The sequence below is a fragment of the Psammomys obesus genome, unplaced genomic scaffold, assembly GCF_907164565.1.
Source record: "Psammomys obesus unplaced genomic scaffold, mPsaObe1.curated_primary_1811, whole genome shotgun sequence".
NCBI lineage: Eukaryota > Metazoa > Chordata > Mammalia > Rodentia > Muridae > Psammomys > Psammomys obesus.
Genome location: NW_026587216.1, coordinates 24,482,979 through 24,507,226, shown reverse-complemented (window position 1 = coordinate 24,507,226; position 24,248 = coordinate 24,482,979). Strand labels below are relative to the sequence as shown.

General features: G+C 43.6%; 1 protein-coding gene across 1 annotated transcript; it reads right to left on the bottom strand.

Annotated features, from left to right (window-relative positions):
- Positions 1-4,058: 4,058 nt before the first annotated feature.
- On the bottom strand, positions 4,059-13,235 carry CUNH8orf89 (chromosome unknown C8orf89 homolog). Its single transcript, XM_055603613.1, has 4 exons — positions 13,109-13,235; positions 10,615-10,747; positions 5,392-5,447; positions 4,059-4,328 (listed from the first exon to the last, which is right to left on the bottom strand). Exons 1-4 carry the CDS (start codon positions 13,233-13,235, stop codon positions 4,180-4,182), a joined length of 465 nt encoding a protein of 154 aa, XP_055459588.1. The 3' UTR covers positions 4,059-4,179.
- Between the last annotated feature and the right edge of the window lie 11,013 nt (positions 13,236-24,248).

Sequence of the window (24,248 nt, the reverse complement as noted above, 5' to 3'; positions counted from 1 at the left end):
ATCGAAGCACGCAGGGAGGCAGAGGCAGGCGGATCTCTGTGAGTTCAAGGCCAGCCTGGATTACAGAGCTAGTTTCAGGACAGTCAGGGATACACAAAGAAACCCTGTCTCAAAAAGAGAGAGAGAGAGAGAGAGAGAGAAAAGAAAAAGAAAAAAAAAGAAATAAAGGCCTATATTAAGAGGTAACTCTAAAGATAGAGCCAGATGTAGATCTAATTTAAATAGGCAACGATAGTTATGATAATTTTAGTTAATACTTGAATCTAAACAATTCATGAGTTTCATGAATTATTATTATTTCATGAGTTATTATTATCTCAAGAAGAATTAAATTGAGTAACATAACTTTATTTAAGTGCAGCATACATAGAATTTTTTTTATTTTCACTTATTTGTACTGATGCAGATGTTTACCTGATTTTATTTATGACTGGTGAGATGAGGCAGTCTTCTGATCTCCTGTTTGTACTTTTTCTGTGCTTCTGAAACACTCTAAAATGCATTATTTTTCTAAAAGAACTGGTGATTATAAGTACTAGTGGCTAAAGTACTTTAGAAAGAAAGGATTTCTTAGAAAGAAAATCCTGGGACTAGGAATGAAGTTCAGTGGTAGAACATCCGCCTCACATGAGCTGAAGCAAGGCCCAGGACTTGGTTTCTAGCTCTGGGAGGGTGGTGGGATGGACCTGCATTTCAAGAATTTAACTACAGGGCTGGAATCTGTGTGTCCATTCACACTGACTAAATTCAGAAAGATGGTAAAACAAGGCAAACACACTATTTTCCAGGCATTGTGGCACATGCCTTTACTTCCAATACTCAGGAGACAGAGGCAGGCAGATCACTGTGAATTCAAGTCCAGGTTGCTCTACGTAATGAGTTCCAGGCCTACACAGTAGGGCTACATAGTAAAAACCCTGTCTAAGAAAGAAAGGAAGAAATGGAGGGAGGGAGAGAATAAATTCAGTTAGCATAGCCATTCTAAATCCAAGATATTTTATCTAGAGAAAGTAGTGTTTTTCAGAGGACATGTTTTTGAGAAATCTGAATTACATACAAGGAAGCTGCTTGACTTTGAAAGGATTAGAGAGAAGAAATAATTAGGAAAAAAATAATAATTTGGAATCATCGACTAGGAATTTGTCCTCTGATGGAGTAACTCTTTTGTGTAAAGGACTTTTTCTTGGGCTGAAGAGCACAAACTGCTCTGTCAGATGACCAGAGACCCGTATCAGGTGACTTACAGTTGTAAGTCCAGCTCCAGAGGGTCCTCCATGGCCACTGACCTCATATAAGCAAAAACCCCAAACTCCGCGCGCGCGCGCACACACACACACACACACATACACACACACACACACACACACACACACTTAAAACACTTTTTCTTTTTCTTTTTTTTAATTTTAAATTGGTTTTTATTACGGAGATAAACGATACACTAACTTTCTACATTTGAAGGTGTTTCCTATTAACCCGATGATATGCTAGATTACGTGTTGTTTTGTTTACTATTTGAGGTACTGGTGATTTGCTGTTGGCCAACTACACTGAAAGTGAACTTTTCCTCCAGTATAATAAAACCAAAGAGTGCTGCCACGATGTGTCTCCAGGTAGGCACGTCTGAACTCTGTGCCGGTTAAGTGAGGATGAATGGTTCTGCTTTCGAACTACAGACTCTCTGCATGCTTGGATGGGAATGGTCACCAGACAGTGAAATAGTTGAATGCTGGTCATTAGGGAGTGGAACTACTTGAGAGAGATGATGATGTGTGGCCTTGTTGGAGGAAGTGTCTCACTGTGGGGTGGGCTTTGGGGTTTCAGAAGCTCAAGCCAGAGAGATGGTATAGCGGCTGTCTTTCTCTTTTTCTGTTGCCAATGGCTACCTCAGCTACCTCTCTAGCACTGTCGGCCTGCACACTCCCATGCTTAACACCGTGACCATAACGGATTAAACCTCTGAAAATGTAAGCAAGGCCCAGTTAAGTGCTTTCTTCCATATCATTGCCATGGCTGTGGTGCCCCTTCACAGAAAAGGACACTAAGGCTGGAAGGTTGCATGAAATTTAGATTCTCGTTTCTTATGAAAAGCTGGGCTATCTGGCAGCTGTGGCACAAGAACTGAAAGTAAGCGTCTAGGCCCTTTCAAATGAATTTACTAGCGCCTCTACCTGACGGGACCGCACAACTTGAGAGTGACTTGAGGACTGTGGGCACGTGAGTTGATGATGCCTGCTCATAGTGCCGATGTGTGCCATCCACGACTGCAGAGTACACCTTCGCTGATGCTTTCCCACTTCTCTAGAAAGACCTCTCTTCCACATTGCCCATTTTTCTTTCCTTTTTTAAATTAATTAATTCTATTTACATCTCAGTCACAGAGCTCTCCCTCCTCTCCTCCCAGTCCCACCCTTCCTCCCTCATCCCCCTCCTCTATTCCTCAGAATAGGGAGCCCCCCTACCCAGACACCCCAGCTCATCTGTTCACATGAAGACTGAGTTCGTCTTCCTCTCCTGTGGCCTGGGAGGGAAGTCCCATTGGGGGAAGTGATCAAAAAGCAGGCAGCAGAGTCCATGTCACAATATCCCCCACTCCTCCCACTAATGGGCCCACATGAGGCCTAAGATCCCCATCGGACTTACCTTGTTGGGGTCTGTGCATTGTAGTTTGTCTATCCTGTGCTATATGACTGAGATCTGCTTATACGTGAGTATATACCATGTGTGTCTTTCTGGGTCTGTGTTACCTCACGCAGGATGATCTTTTCTAGTTCCATCCATTTTTCTTCAAGGCTCATTTCAAACACTACATCTTCCACAAGGCTCTCTCCAGCTGAGGGTTACTTATTGCCCGATTTCAAAACTCCGAGGAGACTCCATGATCCTCACTCTCCTGAACCAACTGTCGGTATCCTAGAGTGTTTCGTTGGAAAATCTTCCAATATATCAACACTAGCAACTAACTGGAAGCCAGCTACTGGATGGGCTGCAAAAAACTAGAAGTTCAAACTGGAGCTGGCTTCGATGTGGGTTAAATCTTTTTCACCCTCCTTCCCCCTCATAGGTCTGTCTATCTACACCATGGGGAGGCTGTTCTGCCTGGCAGTAAAGGTCTGGGGTGACCAAGGTAGGGGGTACTACTGTGTTCACTTGTGCCATTCTAAAGCTCAGTATCGGAAGGTCCACTGTTGTCTCACCGGCAAAGGCTGGATTACCCACCCAGGCTTCATCAGCAAACTAATCCAACGTTTCCTCTTTATCTGGCTGAATATTTATTTCACAGTGGTCTCCAAACATAAAAAAAAAAAAAAAAAAAAAAAAAACCTTTCATTGACCTTTTCTTCTTTAAATAAAAGGTTTCATTTTGCTTTTTAATTTTGCATGGGTGTGTGGCACAGCTATGGCAGAGCCCATGGAGGGAGCCAAATCCCCTGGACTTGGAGATATGGGTGTTTTGTAAGCAACCTGGTGTGAGTGCTGAACATGGGTCATTGGGAAGGGAAGCAGCTGAGCCATCTCTCCAACCCTGCTGGTCCCTTCTAACGCCAACAAGCACTCATTTCCCTTCAGTTGGTTTTGTTTGGTTGTTTTGTTTTGAGACAGGGCCTCACTAACAGTTTAGACTCCAAAATCCTTTTGCTTTAGCCTCCTGAATGATGAGATTGAAGATGTATGACACCATTTCTGGATTCTTCTTGAACCTTCTGCAACAACTAGCAAACTCTATTGAAAAGATAAGCCCTCAAAAGCATTTATCAAATAAATGGGCATAAAATTTATGGAATGTGATTTCTATCATGCATATGTTATTTTAATTCAAATGTTTCTGGGGGGGGGGCATTGCTCAGTAGATCTAGAACTCACCTATCACACATAAAGATTTGGGGTCAATCCCCAATACCATTTTTATTTAAAAAGTAAAATCATCTGTTTTAATAATAAAATATTCATTTCAAGACAAAAAGTAAAGTCAAAATAAAATAAAAAAAATTAAATGCCATGTTAACAAAAATGTAGATTTTACATACATAATATAAAATATTTATTTGCTATTTACATTTCCGTTTGTATGTATATCATATCACATATCAAAAATAATGAAAAAAAAAAAAAGAAAAAGAAACATGACAAGTGTGAAGTACAAACCCAGGGAAGAAAGCGTCGCATGGCTGGGGGTTATTAGCAGTCTCGGAGATCCCGCTTCTTGCCTCTTGTTGATTTCTTGCATGTTTCCTGCCGAATAGTGTCATACTCCAGGATGGCCAGTTTGGAAAGTCTCTGTAAGAACTGAGAGGGCGCCCCTGTGAAAGGGTCGCTGAAGACATAACCTGTGAGGAACACAGAAACCAGCTGTTACAGCTCGACTCAGAAGGCATGGGTGACGTTTGACAGATCTGCCCACAAAACACTGCCAAGTCTTCGCCCACATACCTTCAACTTCCAGAAAGGCCAATGCCTGCCTTGACATAATGCACCCCCCCACACACACACACACACACTGTAGATACCAGAGTGACTAGAAAATTCTCTGCAGTCTTGTAGATATCATTAAGTTACCTGACTCAGAAGAGTTTTTAGTGTCTACTCTCAAAATTCAAAATTCGTCAAGCGTGAGTAGGGAGTTGGGGATGTCTGATTTTAAAAGCTTCGAGGAACAAACTGTCCCTCCAAATATGGGAGAAATACTCAATGTTGAGAGCCAGTTTGGGGCTCTAAAACGTTTGTAATATAGATAGATTCTATAGTGAAATGTGTTCAGTACACATAATTTATTTATTTTTTTTTTTGAAAAAAAAATAGGAAGAAGAAGATAAGCATAAGAGGCTGGATCAACGACCCTGAAGTTAAGAGCACCGGCTGCTGTTCCAGAGGTCCCATGTTGATTCCCAGCATCCACACGACCGCTCCCAACCATCTGCAACCCCACTTGCGGGGATCCAACGCTCTCTTCTGGCCTCTGAGTGTACCACACACACACACACACACACACACACACACACACACACACACACAGTGTATAGTACTACAGCACAAACACACATGCAAGCAGAAGCACCATACACATAGTTTAAGGGGAAAAAAAAAAGATAAAACTAGAATGGACCATTTGGGGAAGGTGGTTAGGTGTTCAGTGCTGAGCCCACGTTTCAGTCTGTGGTGATGGGGAGGAGCTTCTTTGAAGAGGGCAACACTGTGATTAGGGGTCGAGGATGCATGTTCGGCTGCCATGTTGAATAACAAGCTATGCTTGGGGCTTGGAAGTGTCATGGCGGCTCTCGGGAGGCCAGGGCAGGGGGATTACCTTGAGTTTGAGGCCAGCCTTGGCTGTGTAGTTAAACCCTACGCGAAGAAGGAAAGGTTTGGGGAGGAACCGGTGAAGCCACAAAGTACCTTTTGACTTCTCCTGAAGTGCTGTCATGCTGCACGACCCTCTGGTCTTCTTTACCCTAGAGATTGTGGTCACAAAAGAGCATATATCAGCCCTCAGTCTTTGGACTTTGAAAATCACAAGAGCCGAACAGCATAGGCTCAGGGACGACGTTCCTTTGGCTCCTTCTGTTTGGTTTGTTCCTGAGCTGGGGCTATACACCCTGCCATCTTGCATCTGGCAAGCATGTGCTCCACCGCAGCTCACCTTGTTAAATGACATCACAAAGCGGTAAAAGTGAAAGTACAGGAGAGAAACCGCGCCTTCCTCCTTAGCCCCATCAGTAGTGGAAACGGGCCAACCCGATGGTGACGGTAACCTTTCGCCAGTGGCTAAGCACTCTGTGTGGCTCTGCGCAGGCTTTTGTAGTGAGTCTAAGCAGTCCGGACTGAACCAGTGCTGAGAGGTGGGCTAACATGTCTGGATGTGTTAGATGCAGGTGCCCGGACGCCGTATTTTTGTGCTATCATTCACCACGATCTGAAGTTTTGCTACAATTAGCTCTTGTCCCTAAAGGCGTAGACCCGCATAACAAATTACTAAGGGAAATGGGTAAGGTGATCCATCGAAAGGATTCCACATTTCACATAATTACAATAAATTAAGTCTTTATCTCTACAATGCTGTTGTCAGTTACATTCCTAATGTGGTGTGAGAGTCACTGAAAATTTCTGATCCTCACTAAGAAAACTTGAGAAAATATCAGCCATTTACCAGGGTTTTAGAATCGAATATGCACATATGGAGGGGATAAAAATAAGGTAAAGAGTTGTGCACAAAACAAACAAACAAGAGCAGTTCCCTGCTTTGCCGAAATTGGTCTTTCACAGAACGACGTGCAACATGCAGAGGGGAATAAAATACCCGGAGGCAGCTTGGTATGTTCTCACTGGACTAGCTGACATAAAGGCGCTTCCGTCAAAGGCAGGGAAAGGACTAACATTTACGTCTGTGTATCAGTTCAGACACATCACGTTGCTCAGTCCCCGCCACTCCGCTTTAACCATGAAGAGTGCCAGCCAGAGTGTGAACAAAGGCAGCCACATGACCCTGCCACGGGAAGCAAATTCACAGCCGTCCATGTAAGGTCTCAACATGAGTAAAAGAGTTTTTAAGAAGTGCACCCACATATGTACGTATCATTACTAGTCATACATATTATATATATATATATATATATATATATATATATATATATATATATATCTTCCTTCTTCTTTGACACACTTGCCCTACTAGCAACTCACTATTTTGTCTTTTACGCTTTCCGTTTCTGCCTTTTTGTTCTGAAATTATTGTCTTATGTAGTTCATGTAACTGCATTACTGAGGATGACCTTGAACTTCTGGTTTCCCCGCCTCGACTTCTTCCTGAGTGCTGGGATGACAAGGATGCCCTATCACACCCAGTTTATACAGTGCTGGTCGTCTCAGTCAGGACTTCCTGCTTGATGGGCAAGCACTCTGCCTACCGTGCTATGTCCCCAGCTCCACTTGTTACATCTTGATGCTTGGAAATCTGTCTTCAGAAAAATATTAAAAGTGAAAAAAAATATATATATATATATATATATATATATATATATATATATATGTAGGATGTTTTCCAAAACCAAATATGTCACAGGAACTTAAAAGTCTAAAATAGGAAATGGTTAGGGAAGCCGCAGAGCAAAGTGTAGACAACAGTGTGGCTAGCAAGACTGTAAAATGAAGATTGTGTGACATTGTGTGACATAGTAAGTGTCAAATTCAGGGGTCTGGGGGAGAGTTATTGAGTTTGGATTTGTGGTGGTGGTGGTGGTGGATCTCTTTTACTTTATTTTGTTGAGACAGGATCTTATACTATGCAACCCTTGCTGGCCTGGAACTCACTTTGTAGACCAGGCTGGACTTGAACTCATAGGTATCTGCCTCCCTCTGCCTCCCAAGGGCTGGGGTTAAAGACGTGTAACACAATGCCTGGCCAACATTAAGTTTTAAACAGCTGGAGAGATAGTTCAACAGTGAAGGGCAAATAGTGTTCTCCCCCATCCCCAAGCCACCCTCACACGCCTGCATGTGCTGGTATCAACACCGAGGGCCTTCTTGGGCACCTGAACTCACATGCACATAAGATTGGCCGACTTTTCATTAACATGTTCTATTCATCTACTTACGTTACCACAGCCAATTGAGAGTACCTAACAGCAATCCTATTTAGTAAACTCAAGAAATGAAGCTGAGGCTGAAAGGTGGCTCTGCAGTCAAGAGCACTTGCTGGTCTTGCAAGAGGACCTGGGTTTGGTTCCCCGGCATCTCCATGGGAGCTCGTAACTGTAACTCCAATGCCAGGGAATCTGACTCCATCTCCTGGCTTCTGCAGGCACCAGTTGTGCGTGTGGTATACATACATATATGGAGGGAAAACGTTCATGCACATAAAATAAGTTTGTTTGTTTGCTTGTTTGTTTTTGAGATAGGATTTCACTGTGCAGCTTTGGCTGTCCTGGAACTCAGGATGTAGGCCAGGCAGCCCTTAAACTCAAAGATCTGCCTGCCTCCACCTCCCAAGTCACGGGATTAAAGTTGTGTGCCAAAACACCCAATTAAAATATTTTTTAAGGTGAAAAAAAAAAAGTGTGATCCACTATAAGCATGTGTGACCACATGCTTATAGTCCCAGAACTTGACAGAAGATAGATCAGGAGTCCAGATAATGTTCTGCTACATTTTGGGTTCGAGGCCAGCCTGGGCTACATGAGACCCTGTCTAAAACAAAATAATAAAGATAGGGTTGGGAATGTGGCTCAGTGGTGGATTGATAGAATGGCATTCACAGAGCCCTGGCCTCAGTCTTCAGCAGAGCAAATATACAAACAGCCCTAGGCACAGTGTCTAATGTCCTTAATCCCAGCTCTGGGAAGGCAGAGGCAGGAGGAGCTCTGTGAGTGCAAAGCCAACCTGGTCTACAGAGTGTGTTCCAAGCCAGTTGGGACTACAAAGTGAGACACCCCCCCCCATCCCAAAGACGACTAAAGAAATAAGTCTGAAAGTGTAGCTCCCAGTCTTGTACGCACTCTATGGTGAATGACTTTAGAGTGCACCGTAGCAGCAAGATCATACGGAAATCTAAGTCTGCCAAGCATGGTGGCTCATGCCTATAATCCAGCACCAAACAAACAAACAAACAAACAAACAAAAACTCACCCAGTTACATACCCGCATACTTATATACCTCCCTAAAAGTTACATCTCACATCTATCTTTCTTTCTTTCTTTCTTTCTTTCTTTCTTTCTTTCTTTCTTTCTTTCTTTCTTTCAAAGATGGATAAATGAACAAATTCTAGAATGTGGTGCCTAATCTTGGTTCTCAAAGAGACACACCTGGGAAGAAGGAACCCTGGCTGAAGGATTTCCTCATCAGGCTAGACCTGTCCATTAATTGCTAATTGATACGGAAGAGCAGCCCACTGTGGGCGGTACCAACCCTAGACAGGCATCCCTGGGCTGTATCAGAAAGGCTACACAGGAGGCTGAAGACATACCTAGGAGGTTAAGAGTACTGGCTGCTCTTCCAGAGAACCTGGGGGAAATTCCCAGCACCCACATGGAGGCTTAAAACCATCTGTAACTCCCATTCCAGGAGGTCCAGTTCCCTCTTCTGGCTTGAAGATACCAGGCATGCATGTGGCACACAGACATACATGCGGGCAAAACACCCAGATACATAAAATAAAATAATAAGCTTTTAAAAGAAAAGTAGCTGATTGCGAGCCGGAGAGGTAGTTGGTACTCAGCGGTCCTCCATGGTTGTGGCTTCAAGCTCCTGCCTTGAGATTCTGCTCTGACTTCCCTCCGTGATAGATCATGGCCTAGAAGCGTAAAAGGGAAAAACTCAACCCACCCCCACCACCACCACCCACACACACCCAAGTTGCTTTTGTTCGTGGTGTTTATCACACAAACAGAAACACAAACTAGGGCGTAAATGTTCAACAGTTAATAAAGCAGAAGCCTAGAGGAAGATGAGGCCCATAGACACTCCTTTTGTTTCACCTTTGGTTTTGGGTTTTCTTCTAATATTTATTTGTAATTGTGTGTGTGAGTATGTGTGTGTGTGTGTGTGTGTGTGTGTGTGTGTGTGTGTGTATCTGCATAGGCCAGGGGCATCTGATCCGCTAAATCTGGAGTCACAGGCAGCTATGTAAGCTGCCTGAGGTGGGTGCTGGGGGTCAAATTCTAGCTCCCTGGAACATCGTTGCATACTCCTAACCTCTGAGCCGCCTCTCAAGCCTGGGGGGTGGTTTTTGTTTCTTTGGTTGGTTGGTTTGCTGGTTTGCTTTGTTTTGTTTTATTGCTTGAGACAAGAGCTTGCCATGTAGCTCAGGCTAGCCTTTAAATTCATGCTGTAGCCCAGGATGGCCTCACCCTCATAGCAGGGCTGCCATGTCCCCCAAGAGCACTGGAGGCCCACACTAATCCAATTCTTTGTAGAAAGGTGGTTTCTTTGTTTAGAAAAGGCCTCTTCTTTGACTACTATGTCAGAGTTATATTAGAAAAGCAGGGTTCTCTCTTTTTTTTTTTTTTTTTAAGGAGACAAGAACTCCTTGTGTAACCTAGGCTAGCCTTAGAACTAGAAATTCTCCTACCTCCTGCTTCTGAGTGCTGAAATTGTAGATATGCACATATAACTAAGATTTTTTTTTTTCTCCCCAGCACTGGAGATAAAACTCGGGACCTAGACGGCCCTGTAAGCTTTGACCCACTAGGTCTTGAACAAGGAAAGGCTTTTAGCGGCAGTGTTAGTGGGTGACTGGGCTGAAACTCCTTCCTGACAGCACAAGGTTTTATTAGCCCCGAACCTCATCTTCGGTCTCCCAAAACCTGCAGGCTGCAGAGCAAAAAACCTTTGTAAATAATCACTCCCATGCTCTCATGCATTTGAAGTAGGTTCGGACAATCAATATTCTAAGGGGCCCTTTAATCCTTTAACCCAACACCGCTTGAAAAGAGAGAGAGGTGCCCATTTGTCAGCCTGAATGAAACGGCTGACTTCCATGCAAATATCTAAAACTAAAACTTCAATCATATACGGAAAAAATTCAATAAGCAAGGATCAGATTCATTAGTCCAGAAAGCCCTCTACCTTCAGCATCTTTTCTTACAAACATTTCAACAAAAGAGAGTTAAACACAAATCACCTACCTGATCGGAGGGATCCCAGTCTCAGAGCGCAGCAGCCGTTTATGAATCTCTAGCGGAGTTGAACTTAAGCTCTTTGGCAATTCTGGTAAATGTGGCATTTTGAAACATTCTTTGGGCTCTTCCATACCAAATGCTATGATGTGTCGTGATTCAAAAAAAAAAAAAAAAAAGTTGTAATCATCTTGGTTAAATGCATGTTTTTTTTTTTGTTTTTTTTTTTAATCACACACTTAAAACGCACAGTATGGCAAAGCAGATCAGCCACTAAGGAAAAAAAATGAAGCTACTGTCACTGTATCTCCCAGGAGAATGACTTTCAAACTCAGCCAGATTGACCACAGGGAAGAGATTTTGAAGGTGGATAAGAAGTGGAACAAGGGGCTGGAGAGATGGCTCAGAGGGATGGCTAGGAGGTTAAGAACACTGGCTGTTCTTCCAAAGGTCCCAGAGTTCAATTCCCAGCAACCACATGGTGGCCCATAACCATCTATAGTGAGATCTGGTGCCCTCTTCTGGCCTGCTGACACACATGCAGGCAGAATGGTGTAGAAATAATACATCTTCTTTGGAAAAAAAAAAAAAAAAGAATTGGAATGAGTGGGGCATGTTGGTTCTCATGCCTGTAATGCCAGTGCTTAGGAAACTGAGGCAGGAGAACCATAAATTCAACCCCAGCCTGGGCTATAATTGACAATTTCATGACACTGGGTCTGAAAATAAAAAGCACAAAGGGATCTGAAAGCAGCTCAAAAACAGAGGGTTCATTCATCCAGTGTATTGGAGGCCCTAAGTGCCATTCCTAAGAACTACCTTCCCCCACCCCCACCCCTACCCAGCACCAGAACAAACACAAGAACAACAGCAGCAAAGGGAAAGGGTAAGCTTTGCCATTCCGCTGGCTTCTTGGCTTTATTTAATTCCACTTCCCACAACATTAGCACCATGTTGGATAAACCGCTACCTGCTACTTGAACCCATCCTGCATTTGTGTAAATGATCACAAAGTACAAATTAGGATCCCCCGAAGCCCTACCCTTGCTTGGCATTGATTTGAATTTTCTCTTTACAAAGTTCATAGCAACAGACTGTAAACACCAACATGAAGTATCCAGATTGTGTGTATTGATTTCACATTTTGCCAACCCTTTTGGTTTGGGTTTAGGGTTCGCTTTGGTCTATTGTGGTCTGTCGCTTGGGGTTTTGAGACTAGGCCTCTCTCTATGTAGATCAAGCTGGATTTGGACTTGCCACAATTTTTCTGCCTCCCAAGAGCTGAAGCACAAGTGTGCTCCACTATACTTGGCTGCAAGTTGTTTTGCTATCTTTTAGCGTGTGTATGTCTGTGTGTGTATGTGCCTGTGTTTGTCTGGGTGTGTGTTTGTGTATATACGCATGGGGAAGCTCAAGATTGGCTGTAGGTGCCTTCATCAATCCCTTTCACCTCACATATTAAAGGAGAATCCAGAGGTGTCATGTTAAGATAGTTTGGCTAGCCAGCTTATTCTGGGAAGTACCTTTCTCTTCCCCTGTGTGATGGGTGGAGAAGAGCTGCTGTGAAATTGCCTGCTGGTTAAGTGTTTTACTGGCTGAGTCCTTTCCTCAACTCCAAGTTAAAAAGTCTAGAGGCTAGGGAGATGGCCCAGAGGTGTAGCACTTGCTGCTCTTCCAGAGGAACAGGGTTCGATTCCCAGTACCCACATGGTAGCTCATAACTGCTGTAACTGCAGTTCCGGGGGATTATTACATACCTTTTTCTGGCCTCCATAGGTACCAGGGACCATATGGTATACATACATGCAAGCAAAACACTCATATACATAAAATAAAGATGACAAACATCTTAAAAAGCAATCTTTAAAGGGCATTAAATAGAAGGTAGATAGAGACTACAAGCTTAAAAAGTCATAGTACACAAGCCTGTACTCTAGGCAGATGAAGGAATTAAAGGGCCAGCATAGACTACATGGTGAGTTCAAGGTTAGCCTGAGTATGTAAAGTCCTTTTAGAAGAAAAAAAAAAAATAGGGGAAAAAATAATTGTTTAAACTTTGTAGCTGAACACTACAATGCATGCTCATTACACCAGCACTAGAGAGGCAGAAGTGAGAGGATTCCACAGGTTCAAGGTGAGCCCAGGCTACATGGCAAGTTCCAGTCCGGCCAGAACCACAGAGTGAGCCTGTCTCAAAAAGCAAAACAAAACAAAACAAAAAACAAAAACCCAACAGCTTAAAAATATAAGTAAGAAATAAAACAGTTTTGAAATATAGTAAATAAAACGTGTTTTTATCGCTCACAGAATATTAACCTTAACTCGTTCCCATTTCCCCTTTCTATAAACTTAGAAACATTCCCCTTTCTATATACTAAGACCAATGGGAATGTTATAGGAGTTATATAATGTCTCTTGACTGCTTAAGGGAAAAAAAAATTATGTAAATTCCAGGCATCCCTTCTATGTTTCTCCAAGAGAATAAGAACTGAAATGAAGTTACCTTTCCTCATCTTCTGTGTTTCTGAAAGCGCTTTCCTCCAGCTGCTCTCAAACAGAAAGCAGTTGTCCAAGGAGCTTCCAGTGACTTTGGAAGTCTCAAATTTGATCTCGGGAGATAGCATTGACATTTTCTCTCTTTTCAATAGCCTGGATTAGAAATATGCATTTTTAAGGTTTTATTTTGTTTACTGAAAGTCTCCCTAGATAGCCCCTGACTATGTAAACTAGGCTGGCCTTGAACTCAGGGATATGGCTGCCTCTGCCTTGAAGTGCTAGGATTAAAGGCATGTGCCACCATGCCCAGCATATTCTTGAGATTCTAAAGCTAGACAGTTTTTTAAATTAAGCTTGTTGTGTATTAAGAATTTTAATTAACCTCTTCATTTGGTTGGTGTTATCTAAGTAACCTAAGCTAAGCAGAACTCTCCAAAGATGGCCTTGGATGTCTGATCCTCCTGTCTTCACCTTCCCGGAGCTGGGAGAACAGAAAGGCACCACAACTCCAAGCACTTTGATATCCTTGGACCCAACTTTGATATTGCTGAAGTGTGTTTTCTGTCATAAAATTTATACCTAAAATTTTGAAGACTGAATAAGTCACAATCACGAAAATAACCTTAAAATGAAATACAAAGTAACTGATGATTTCCAAAATCTTAAAAAAGGCTTTTAGTTATATAGGCATAGTGGTACACACCTTTAGTCCCAGCACTCAGGAGAGACAAGCTCATCATCTCTATGAGTTCAAGGCCAGCCTGATCTATATAGTGAGCTCCTGGACAGTTGGAGCAACATAGTGAAACCCTAGCTTGAAAAAAAAAAGAAAGAAAGAAAGAAAGAAAGAAAGAAAGAAAGAAAGAAAGAAAGAAAGAAGACTCTTAGAATCCAGACTCCATTCTAAGAACTTCCTTTTCATCTATAGAAGTAGAGAGTACTAGGTAACTTTCAACTTCAAGACAGTCTCTGGCTCCCCCTTCTAACAGGCCCAGGTCAGGATCGGCCAGTTATCTCTGTTTGGTTAACTAAAAAGCTGATCAGCCAGTGACTGGGCAGAGGAGACAGGAGGCAGGACTTCGGTTCCCAGTCAGCAGGTTCCAAGAGAGCTGCCGAGGCTACGGAGAAGGAGAGTCCACATGATGAGAGATGAGATAAACAAGCAGTTCTTGTGCGTATGCTGTGGTAGAGCACTGGGGTGGGTTCAGACGTGTAAGAACTTGAAGGTCGTCCATGGCTGCTTAGCGAGTGTGAGGCCAGCCTGGGCACTGCCACACTGTCTTGAAAAGCTTTGTTGTTGCTGTTGTTTGGTTGGTTTTGGGTTTGTTTTATTTTTATTTTTATTTTTTGTAAGAAAGAAAAGAAAATTTAGAAATACAGATTAAAAAATAATAAATAGTACACATTTGCAAGTGAATACATCTTCAAGAATGGATAGCTGTGATAACTACCTTTATTAGTTAGTACACCTTTAATCCCAGCGCTTTGGAAGCAGACACAGGTCTCTGTGAACTCAAGGCCAGCCTGGTCTACATAGTGAGTTCCAAGACAGCTAGGTCTATGTAGAGAAATCCTGTCTCAAAAAAAAAAAGGAAAAAGAGCCAGGTGTATGCCTTTAATCCCAGCTCTTGGGAGGCAGAGGGAGGCTAATCTCTGAGTTGAAGGCCAGCCTGATCTACAAAGTCAGTTCCAGGACAGTCAAGGCTACACAGAGACACCCTATCTCAGAAAACTAAAGGGGGGCGGGAGGGAATGTTCCACACCTCTTTCTCTCTAGAGAGAAAGAGAAACTTGTGGGAATTGGTTCTCTCCTTCCACTCGTAGATTCCCTGGTATCAAATCTAGGTCATCAAGCATCTTTATCTGCTAATCCATGTCACTGGCGCCAAGCCAAACATTTTTTCAAATTTGGACCGTTTCACTCAAGTGTATTCCCAGTGTATCTGATATGAAAAAACTGAAGGGCCATTCACACCAGAACTGGTTTTGGGTGCGTGTACAGTAAGGCAAAACTGTTTTCTAGTACCTTTAGAGAGGATCTCCTACTTACCATCCTATGCATAGTTATGTATGCTTAAGACTAAAACCAAGTGCATTGTGGGAAAGGGCATGCCTGTAAGGTCACGGTCTGGTGCTTTGTATTTGATTATTAACTATTTTGCTCCAATGGCGGCGCTTGCTGTCTTTTAGGAGCAGACACTCACGTACCCAAAATGACGTTTGTAATCCTTGCCTCCAGGTTCTCCCCGGACTGGCTGAATGGGCGCCCGCCCACACATCTGGGCAGGGCAGAAGTGAGGTTAGGTGTGGCCAAGGATTAAGGGCTTGGAGAACCGAAGGATGGCAGGAAAGAGAGATGGGTATGAGAGAGAAGGAGGAAGAGTTGACCTCCTTGGGTTAGTGAAAAGAAGAACCACATGGCCGGGAGGAATTTACTCTGAGGATGAGCGTGGCTGGATAAAAGCAGCCCAGATGAAAAGACTGAGCAAGTATTTAGATTATTTTGGGTGGGAAGTAGCCCAGATAGGAATGTTTAGAGCAAATGGCATGGAATGTGGGATTGGGAGATAAGGAGGTGGTTAGGGGGTTAATATCTGCCCACTCCAGGAGAAATAAGGCTTGTTAAAGTTTTATCAGATGTCTGTGTCTTTTATTAATATAACAGGTTAATATTAACCACCTAAATAATTATGTGGTTTGATAATAAATATTGGCTATTAATAACAAACAGTAATAGCTGGGCGTGGTGGCACACGCCTTTAATCCCTGTACTCGGGGAGGCACTGTGAGTTCCAGGCCAGCCTGGTCTACAAAGCTAAGCCAAAGCTACACAGAAATACTCCATCTCAAAAAAACAAAAATGAAATGAAATAAACAGTAATAGCCCTAATATTTTCTACAACACATGCCCAATGGGGAAATTATTATATAATTTATCAATCAACGCTTTCTTTTGAGCCCCTTAAAAGGGGGCTCCGTACAATAGTCAGGGCCCTTAAGTATCCTCACTCATGTTGCCCAGGTCAGTCTTGACAGTGTTTATCTCTATTCCCTTCACTGTTGCTTTGCTCCAAATAAAGTCTTCTCAGTTTTGCAAATACACATGAGCCCTTACATTTAATTCTTGGATAGGAGACCAAGAACCTGGTTAAACCAGACCCAGGTTTAATGTGATGGTCTTTACCGTCCATTCCCTGCAAACGACAGCATTTCATTCTGTGTGTCTGTTTAACACTCTAACATGCCACGTTTTTTTTTCTTTTTGCATTCAGCCACTGGTAGGTTGCAGGCCGATTTAGTAACCTGGCTGGCTGAACAGTACAGTAATCAGTAATGTGTCTCTGTTAAATGCTGCCTTTGATTCCTTCAGCTATATACCAGGTGTGGGTAGATGTGTGCACAGCCATGTTGAGGACCATAATTCCTCAGACCCACAGGAATGGCAAGGCCTTCCCCTGATCCTCGTGTGGATGTTGACATGTGATCACAGCTACTTCCTCCCAGATGACTGACCCCGGGACTGCTTCCCTCCAGAGACCCCCTCCCATGGAGATTAGCAAAGCCACTCATCCAGGCGTGTGTACTAAACTCGCTGCTGGTCGGTCTCACACAGCCCACCCTATTCCAGCTTCTCTATATGTGTCTCTCTTTCTTCATTCACTGTTACCCCAATAAGGTCAATCCTGGCAGGTGGACCCTATGATAGTTCCATTTTAGGTTTACTGAAAAATTCCTGGTAAACCTCCTAAGTTTCCATCATCTATGTCATTATAATATCTTGTTCTCTCTATCGGTGTATGTCTTCTTTCTTTTGGTTGGTTGGGCTAACGTTTTATCAGTCTTGCTAACCTACTTATAGAGCCAGCTCTTTGTCTTACTGGCTCTTTGTTCTGTTCTCCTGCCGTCCATTGCACTGATTTTGACTCTGAGCTGTGTTCCTCCTTCTATCCTACTGGGTTTTGGTTTGTTCTTTTTTTTTTTTTTCTAAGACCTTGAGATACATTAGCAAGCCATCTGAGGGCTCTGATTTTTCCAATGTAGGCACTCATAGCTGTACTTTTCTCACAACTGCCTTTGCTGTATTTCTTGTGTTCCGATAGATTGTGTCCACATTCAAAGTTTGATTCCGGTAGCTTTTTAATTTACTCCCCTATATCTTCCATGGCCTACTCACTGTCCAAAAAGGTATTATTCATTGTTTATGTGCTTTTATGTACTTTCTGTAGTAAATGTTGCTGTTATTTTTAATTTCATTTCTCTCTGATCTAATAATGTGTCAGGAATTATTTCAAGTGTTTTAAATTTCTTAAGACTTGCTTTACAGCCTAAAAATAACAATTTCAGAAATCTATTTTTGAGAAAATTTCTATAAAATATGTGAGAAAAAAATGTGTGTGCTGCAGTTGTTAGATGAAGATTGATAGAGTCTGTTAATTCCATTAACCTATCATATAGTTCATCTCTGAAGTTCCTTTAATATTTTTGGGGGATGTGGAGTAGTGTTCCTGGGCCACCACCCTATTTGTGAAAATAGGGTGTTAAAGTCACCCACTATAATTATACTGGGGTCTCTATGTCCCTTTATGTCCAGTAATTTTTGTTTTATTTTTATTTTAATTTTGTTTTGTAATGTTTTATAAAATTGGGTACATCAACATTTGGTGCATTATATTATACTACACATTATATCCTCCTGATGATTTCCCTGTATTAATATGGAATGATCTTCTTTGTCTCTTCTAATTTTTGCCTTGCCTTGAAGTCTGCTTTATTAAATATGAGCACAGTTAATTTTGTTTCCTTCCTGATTCCATGTGCTTGGAGTATCATCTTCTCTTCTTCTTCTTCTTCTTCTTCTTCTTCTTCTTCTTCTTCTTCTTCCTCTTCCTCTTCCTGCTGAAGACAGGGCTTCTCTGTGTAGGCCTGGCTGTCCTGGAACTCTATAGATCAGGCTTGCCTCGAATTCAGAGACTGGCCTGCCTCTGCCTCCCAAGTGCTGGGATCAAAGGCATGCACCACCTCAGCCAGCAAGAATCATTTTCTATTCTTTCAGCCTGGGCATGTCTTTGCTGGTGAGGTGTGTTTCTTACAGATGACAAATAGTTGGGTATTGTTTTTCAGTCTAATTAATGAGTTTAAATAGAGAAATAAAACCATTTACACTTAAGGTTATAATATAAATGTATATTCTAGCTCCTATCAATTTTTTTTTTTTCTGATACAAGGTTTCAGTGTAGTTCTAGCTGTCCTGGAGCTCACTTTGTAGACCAGGATGACCTCGAACTCATAGAATTACAGATAGCTGTGAACTGCCATGTGGGTGCTGGGATTTGAACCTGGGTCCTTTGGAAGAGCAAGCAGTGCTTTTAACCATTGAGCCATCTCTCTAGCTCCCAAATTTTTCCATCTTGATTTCCTCTATTGGTGAAGCTTTTTACTAGTTTTAATTTTCACATACTTGTTTTTCATACCTGTGTTCGCTTTTCAAATATTCATCTTTATTGAACTTCTTGCTCATATCCTGTATTATCTTCCTTAATCAGGTCAGTGCCACACCTCCCTTGGAATTCGTTGATGTTTTACTTTTTTACATTTACTTATTCATTTGGATGTGGAAGTGGGTAACATAGAACCCATGTGGAAGGAAGTCAGAGGATGACTGGCATGAATCAGATCTCTCCTTCTACTACATGGCTTCCAGGAACCAAACTCATGTCATCAGACGTGATATCAAATGCTTTACCTGCTGAGCCAGCTTTCCAGCTTTCATTGGTCTTAAAAAAAATAATTTGAGGGAGGGAGGAATGGAGGGTGGGATTGGGAGGGAAAGAAGGAGGGGGCTACAGCTGGGATACAAGTGAATGACCTGTGATTAAAATAAAATAAAATTTTAAAAAAATCATTATTCTGAGGTTTTAGGTTCATCCATTTCAATAGCTTTGGAGGCAGTTTCTATAGAGTTACAAACTTTCGGGGAAGTTTTCTTCCCTGTTTCTTCATGCTTCTTTTAGTTCTATGTTGGATGGATATATTTCCATTTTATGTGGTACCCAACAGAGGTGCTGGGAAACAAACTTAAATCCTCTGGAAAAGCAGTTAACACTCTTAAGTGCTGGGCCAGCTAGCCTCTGCTTTTTATTTTGAGTCAGGGAGAACATTCCCTTATTGATACAGCCTATGATCTGAGAATGTTGAAATGGTGAATATATTTCCTAATGGACTTAATAGCATAATTTTCCTGTTTATTTCTTGTGTTTTCAAACAGTGCATACTACGTAGAAAGCTGATGGTCTGCTTTCTCTTTAGGTCTCACAAGAGTGGATCCAGAAAATGTAAACACTGGAATATATAGGGCCCTCCTACTGCAATTACTCTTCTATCTCGGTTAGGAAGCACAGCCTGTGCTGTGGTTCCTCATAGTGCATGGTCCCTAGACTTATCACTGTTTTTCTGAAGAGCGCTGAAGAGAAGGCCTTCTACACAATTGTGATGGCTAAAAACACTCCATTTTATGCCAGGTATCTATCATGGTACTCACTAGCCATTGTATCTGACTCCAGTCCCTGGAGGGTAAGTTCCCAGGGACCTTGACTTAGTGACACCCACCCAGGAATGTCTGGCTGTGACCATCTACTGGTGATGTTCCGACTGTTTTCTGGTTTCTGTAATCTGTTGATGCAGACCTTCAGGACACCTTGAATCTTGGCAGAGCAAAACAGCTCTCGGCATGCTTGTGCAGGCGCTCAGGGTCTTGTGTGTTTTGCCTTTAGAGATCCTTCCCTCGCTCCCATCTCAAGTTTGGATCAGAGACTGTTGTCCTGTAATCTATAACCCCTTTGATTATTATTGGATTGACTCTATGGTCTTCTCCCATGGGTCAGGAACTCCATAACCACGTGTACGCATGTGAGCGGGCGCACACACACACACTCACACACACACACACACACACACACACAAGCTGTGATTACAAAGAGTACTTGCAGAAGTTTGAGCCAGGATGGATAGCATGTGCTGACTGTTGGTGGGCTGGGTGTGAAACTCAGCAGCATGCACACAGCACCGACACAGCACTTTCCACGTGTGTGCCCAGTCTCAGTTGTGGACAGGAGAAAACCAAAACAGTAACAGCACATGAAGAAATAAAGCAAAAACCAAGAACCAATGACATCACCCACAAGTCCAAGAACGCAACAGCAACTGGGGGGGAAGTAATATAAACCAAAGGGTGACTATAACAGGGTTCTATTTTATTATGATAGGACACCGTTAAAGAGAGGTAAAGACAAAAATTATAATGTTCAAAAAGAAAAGGCGGAAAGTAAGAGGTTTGATCATGAGAAGGAAGGAGGGAGAGAAAGAGAAACAGTTGAGGGATAGCTGTAAGAGAGAGATTCGAGAGAGTTTCACCAGGAGAGGAAGAGAAGGGTAATGAGAGAATAAAAAGAAAAATACTTACATAGAAATTAAACACAGACCGACCAGTTAATCAGCCAGCATATGCAAAACACAAACATACCCCACAGTCTTAGCGTGAAAAAAAGAATAGGAAAGAAAAGGAGGACCCCCTTCCGCCGGAGCACCCACTCAGGGAAGGGCAGACTTCCACTCTGCTAGTCTGCATTCGGGCTTCCAACTCCTTGGAAAGAAGCTTGGTCCAGGATCGCTTCCTGGGACCTTCTCAAGATGGCCCCCACGGCAGTGGCCCCTTGCACTTGGAGAAGCATGACACTTCTCCAGTGCCAGCACGCTGTGCAGCTCCCAGACCTGGTGGACCCAGACACCCTTTCTGCTTCACACTGGGTCCCGTGCCAGCTCCTCCGCACGTGTCTCCTTTAATTATCTCAGCGGTGTTGCAGGCCTCTTCAGCACAGAGGTACATGCAGGCGAAACATTACAGCAGTCCACTGAGAGAATGAGACTGACAATGGGCTGGACACTGAAGTTCCGACAGGAAGGTGAGGGTGGCTGCCTACTGGGCATGAGAAGCCGACCAAGTCTAGCAATACCTAGAGTCCAAAGAGCCTGAGCCAGTGTGGAGGCCGGCAGGTAATGAGAAACACTGTCTTAACATAAAACAAGTACAGTGGGTCATCAGTGGCTACACACAATCTCAACAGTAGGGATGGAGGGTAAGTAATCTGGACATAAAAAAGTTAATTATTTACAGGTGAGAATTAAGACCAGAAACTTTACTAAAGTCAGCAAAAGAGATTTGAGAAAGAGAAGAAAGCTAGAATATCCTCTAAGATGTACACTGGGGTGCTGGGTATGAAGATGAAGAAAAGGTGAAGGATGAGTAACTAAAGAGACAGCACAGACCATTATGGAGGCAAGGGACCATGTCTCGGTGTACCAGACTTAGTGGAGAAAAGCCTTAACACTTAATGCTCAAACTACCAATGAGATGATTGCCAGCCAGCGGCTGAGCAAGGCTTTAAACCCTACAAAGACACAACACTAGAGTAAGGTGAACCTGGATTTTAGTCTTGACTTTGTCCTCTGATAGTTACATAATCGTAGGCTCATGCCACCGACTGGCAAGTAGACTGAATTTTTAAAGCATCTTTAAGCGTCCAGCAGGGAGTAACATGTGCTAAGCACTCTGCAAACAGAAGCTATGATTTAAGTTATTTTTAAGTAATAATAATCCTGTCTCCCTCGCCACAGCCTGCCGATGGAAACGTAAATCAGACCCTGCGTGATGGGAGGTAATGGGGAGGGGTCAGTTCAAGCTACACAGTGAGTTCAAGGTTAGCCTGGACTTCATGAGACTGTCTCCCCCCCCCCCCGAAGAAAATGCAAATCAATACAAAAATTTTAAATGCAAAATTTCTAACATGCACACACCTGACCCAGTAGTTGTGTTTATTTTTTCTCCTGTCTGGAGGGGTAGGGGTCAGGCACATATGCCTCAGCGTGCGTGTGGAGCTCAGAGGACAACCCTGTGGAGCTGGTTCTCTCCTTCAGCCTCTGTGTGAGTTCTGAGCCAAGCCTTGGAGGCTGTGCTGCCAAGGAAGCCTGCCCTTGCCGAGCTGTTTCCCAGCCCCACCCCCACCACAGCAGCTCTGTTTCAGGGGATTTGGTCCACAGAACTGCTTCTTTGGGTAAGAATGGTCATTACTGTGTTGTTTGTAAAAGGCAAAACCTGGACCAGTTTCATTTAGGAATGTATAGGTTATACCATCCATGGACAAAAAAAAAAAAAAAAAAAAAAAAAAAAAGAAAGAAAGAAAAGAAAAGATGGAGAAACCAGTAGGTGTATTAAAAAGTAAAGGAAGTGGTAGAAAATCAGCCTTTGCCTCTCTGCGCGGAATCAATGAAGCGCACCAACGTGTAATTTCAAAACCACGGAGAACCTCCTGAAAAGAAACTTTACGAAACATTATTCTAACATTTCCTGAACAGCGATTACACACGCACGCTCGCAGACAGGCAGTCCAAGGCCTGAGGTTCTTTCGCTTCAAGGGACACAACAGCCCTTGCCAAGTTTGTTTGCCAAGTTGTTTGCATTTGTCCCTATGGTTTCCCTGACGTTTATGCCTCCAAAAAGGCTAGATGACCAGTATGGATGACCAGTAAAGAAAACCGTCTACCTGACCAGCGTAATTATTTCCTGGTATCTTTAGATTCTAGTGAAAATATATATATATATATACACCCACAAATATGAGCACATCAGAAATGGTGAAAAAAGAGAAAAACAGAACTGGCAACAACATATCGGAGCTCTGATTCATCTGGTTGAGCCCATGGGGGATAAAGGGTGACACATGAAGGCCATGAATCTAAGCACATCTCTGCTCCCAGCTTTAGCTTTAAGCTCCGGCGGAGAGGTGGAGGGTGAACCCGTACGTAATTAACCTAAGAGGCGTGGAGAGAATATTTAGGGTTTCCCCCTCGCTTCCTGCCGTCTGAGCCCACAAACGGAGCAGGCTCGGCCAAGTCTTGAGGCTCAAGCCTAAGTACCTCGAGGGCAGCTTTAAAGTGTCCCACGTGGCTCTCTAGACATCATTCCCTTTCTTGAAGAGAGTCCCGCTTCCCCGCACTCACCGTCCCCGCAGCTGCACAGAGGAGCTGGGTTTCTTCAGGTGCCCGAACCACGGCACCAGGGAGGGCGGCTCGGCCAGGGGGGGCAGCGGGTAGCGCGGCAACCAGCGGCGGCCAGACGGGGACGCGAGCCCTCGGTCCAGGCTGTCCATGTCGCCAGGCTGTCCGCCGCGGCGGGGTGGAACGGCAGGTAACCTGCTCGCACTGGCACCACTCTCTGGGCGAGCATGCTCGGCGGCCGGCAGCCCGGCGACTCTCTCTGCTCGGCCGGGTCTAGCGGAGGACCCGCCAGCCTGGTGCGCCGTTGGTTGCTAGGCGCCCATAGCTGGGGGGAGCCGCCCCGCCGAGCTCGGCCGGTACAGCAGCGAAGGGATGCCGGGCCAGGGTGGATGCTGGGATGGCTAGGAGAGCAGGGAAGGGACCCCACTCCGCGTCAGGGTGCCAAGCCAGGGGTGATGCCCGGATGGTTAGGGGATCGCTTACACGGTTGCAGCCTTTGTGGAAAAAGGCTGGGTGACAGCGGTCCTGATACTCCTCCAAGGGTAAGAGAGAGAGTTGGAAATTGGACAAGGAGAGGAGTTTGGCTTCCCAGGCCTCCGGCACATCAGCTGGTATCAGCTCATTTTTCAGATTCAATGTAACTAGACCTTTTCTAGTATTTTGTGGGAAGTGTGTCCCTTTCATACCTTGGAAGTCTAGCACCCGCACCTCAGTACGATCGATCTCAACCTCAGTGAACCTCACACTGCTCAACACACAACACCAGTCCTGAGGTCTTCTGGTTAAGAAAGCCAACTCACGTTAGATCCGGACTGTAATACGAGGGTAGAGAACGCTAACCCCTGAACTAAAACTAGGGACAAATAGAGCCTTTGGTGGAGTGTTTTCCAAGCACTATGTTTTCCTGGGTTTGGTGCTTAGCATTACATGAAAGAGGGCATGATGGCATATCACCCATAATCCCAAACCATGGGCATGATGAAGACAGGAGGATCAGTTCAAGGTCTTCACAGTGAGTTCAAGGTCAGTCTAGGATACATGAGATCCCACCTCCAATTAAAACATGTGTATGTATACTTTATATAAGTAAAAGAATC

Excerpts from the sequence above, each read along its gene's own strand:
- CUNH8orf89 (XM_055603613.1), bottom strand. The coding sequence starts at position 13,235 with ATGTCAATGCTATCTCCCGAGATCAAATTTGAGACTTCCAAAGTCACT. Across the intron at positions 5,448-10,614 it reads ACTGGGATCCCTCCGATCAG|GGTAAAGAAGACCAGAGGGT; the intron begins GTAGGTGATTTG and ends CACAATCTCTAG. Across the intron at positions 4,329-5,391 it reads ACTTCAGGAGAAGTCAAAAG|GTTATGTCTTCAGCGACCCT; the intron begins GTACTTTGTGGC and ends TGTTCCTCACAG.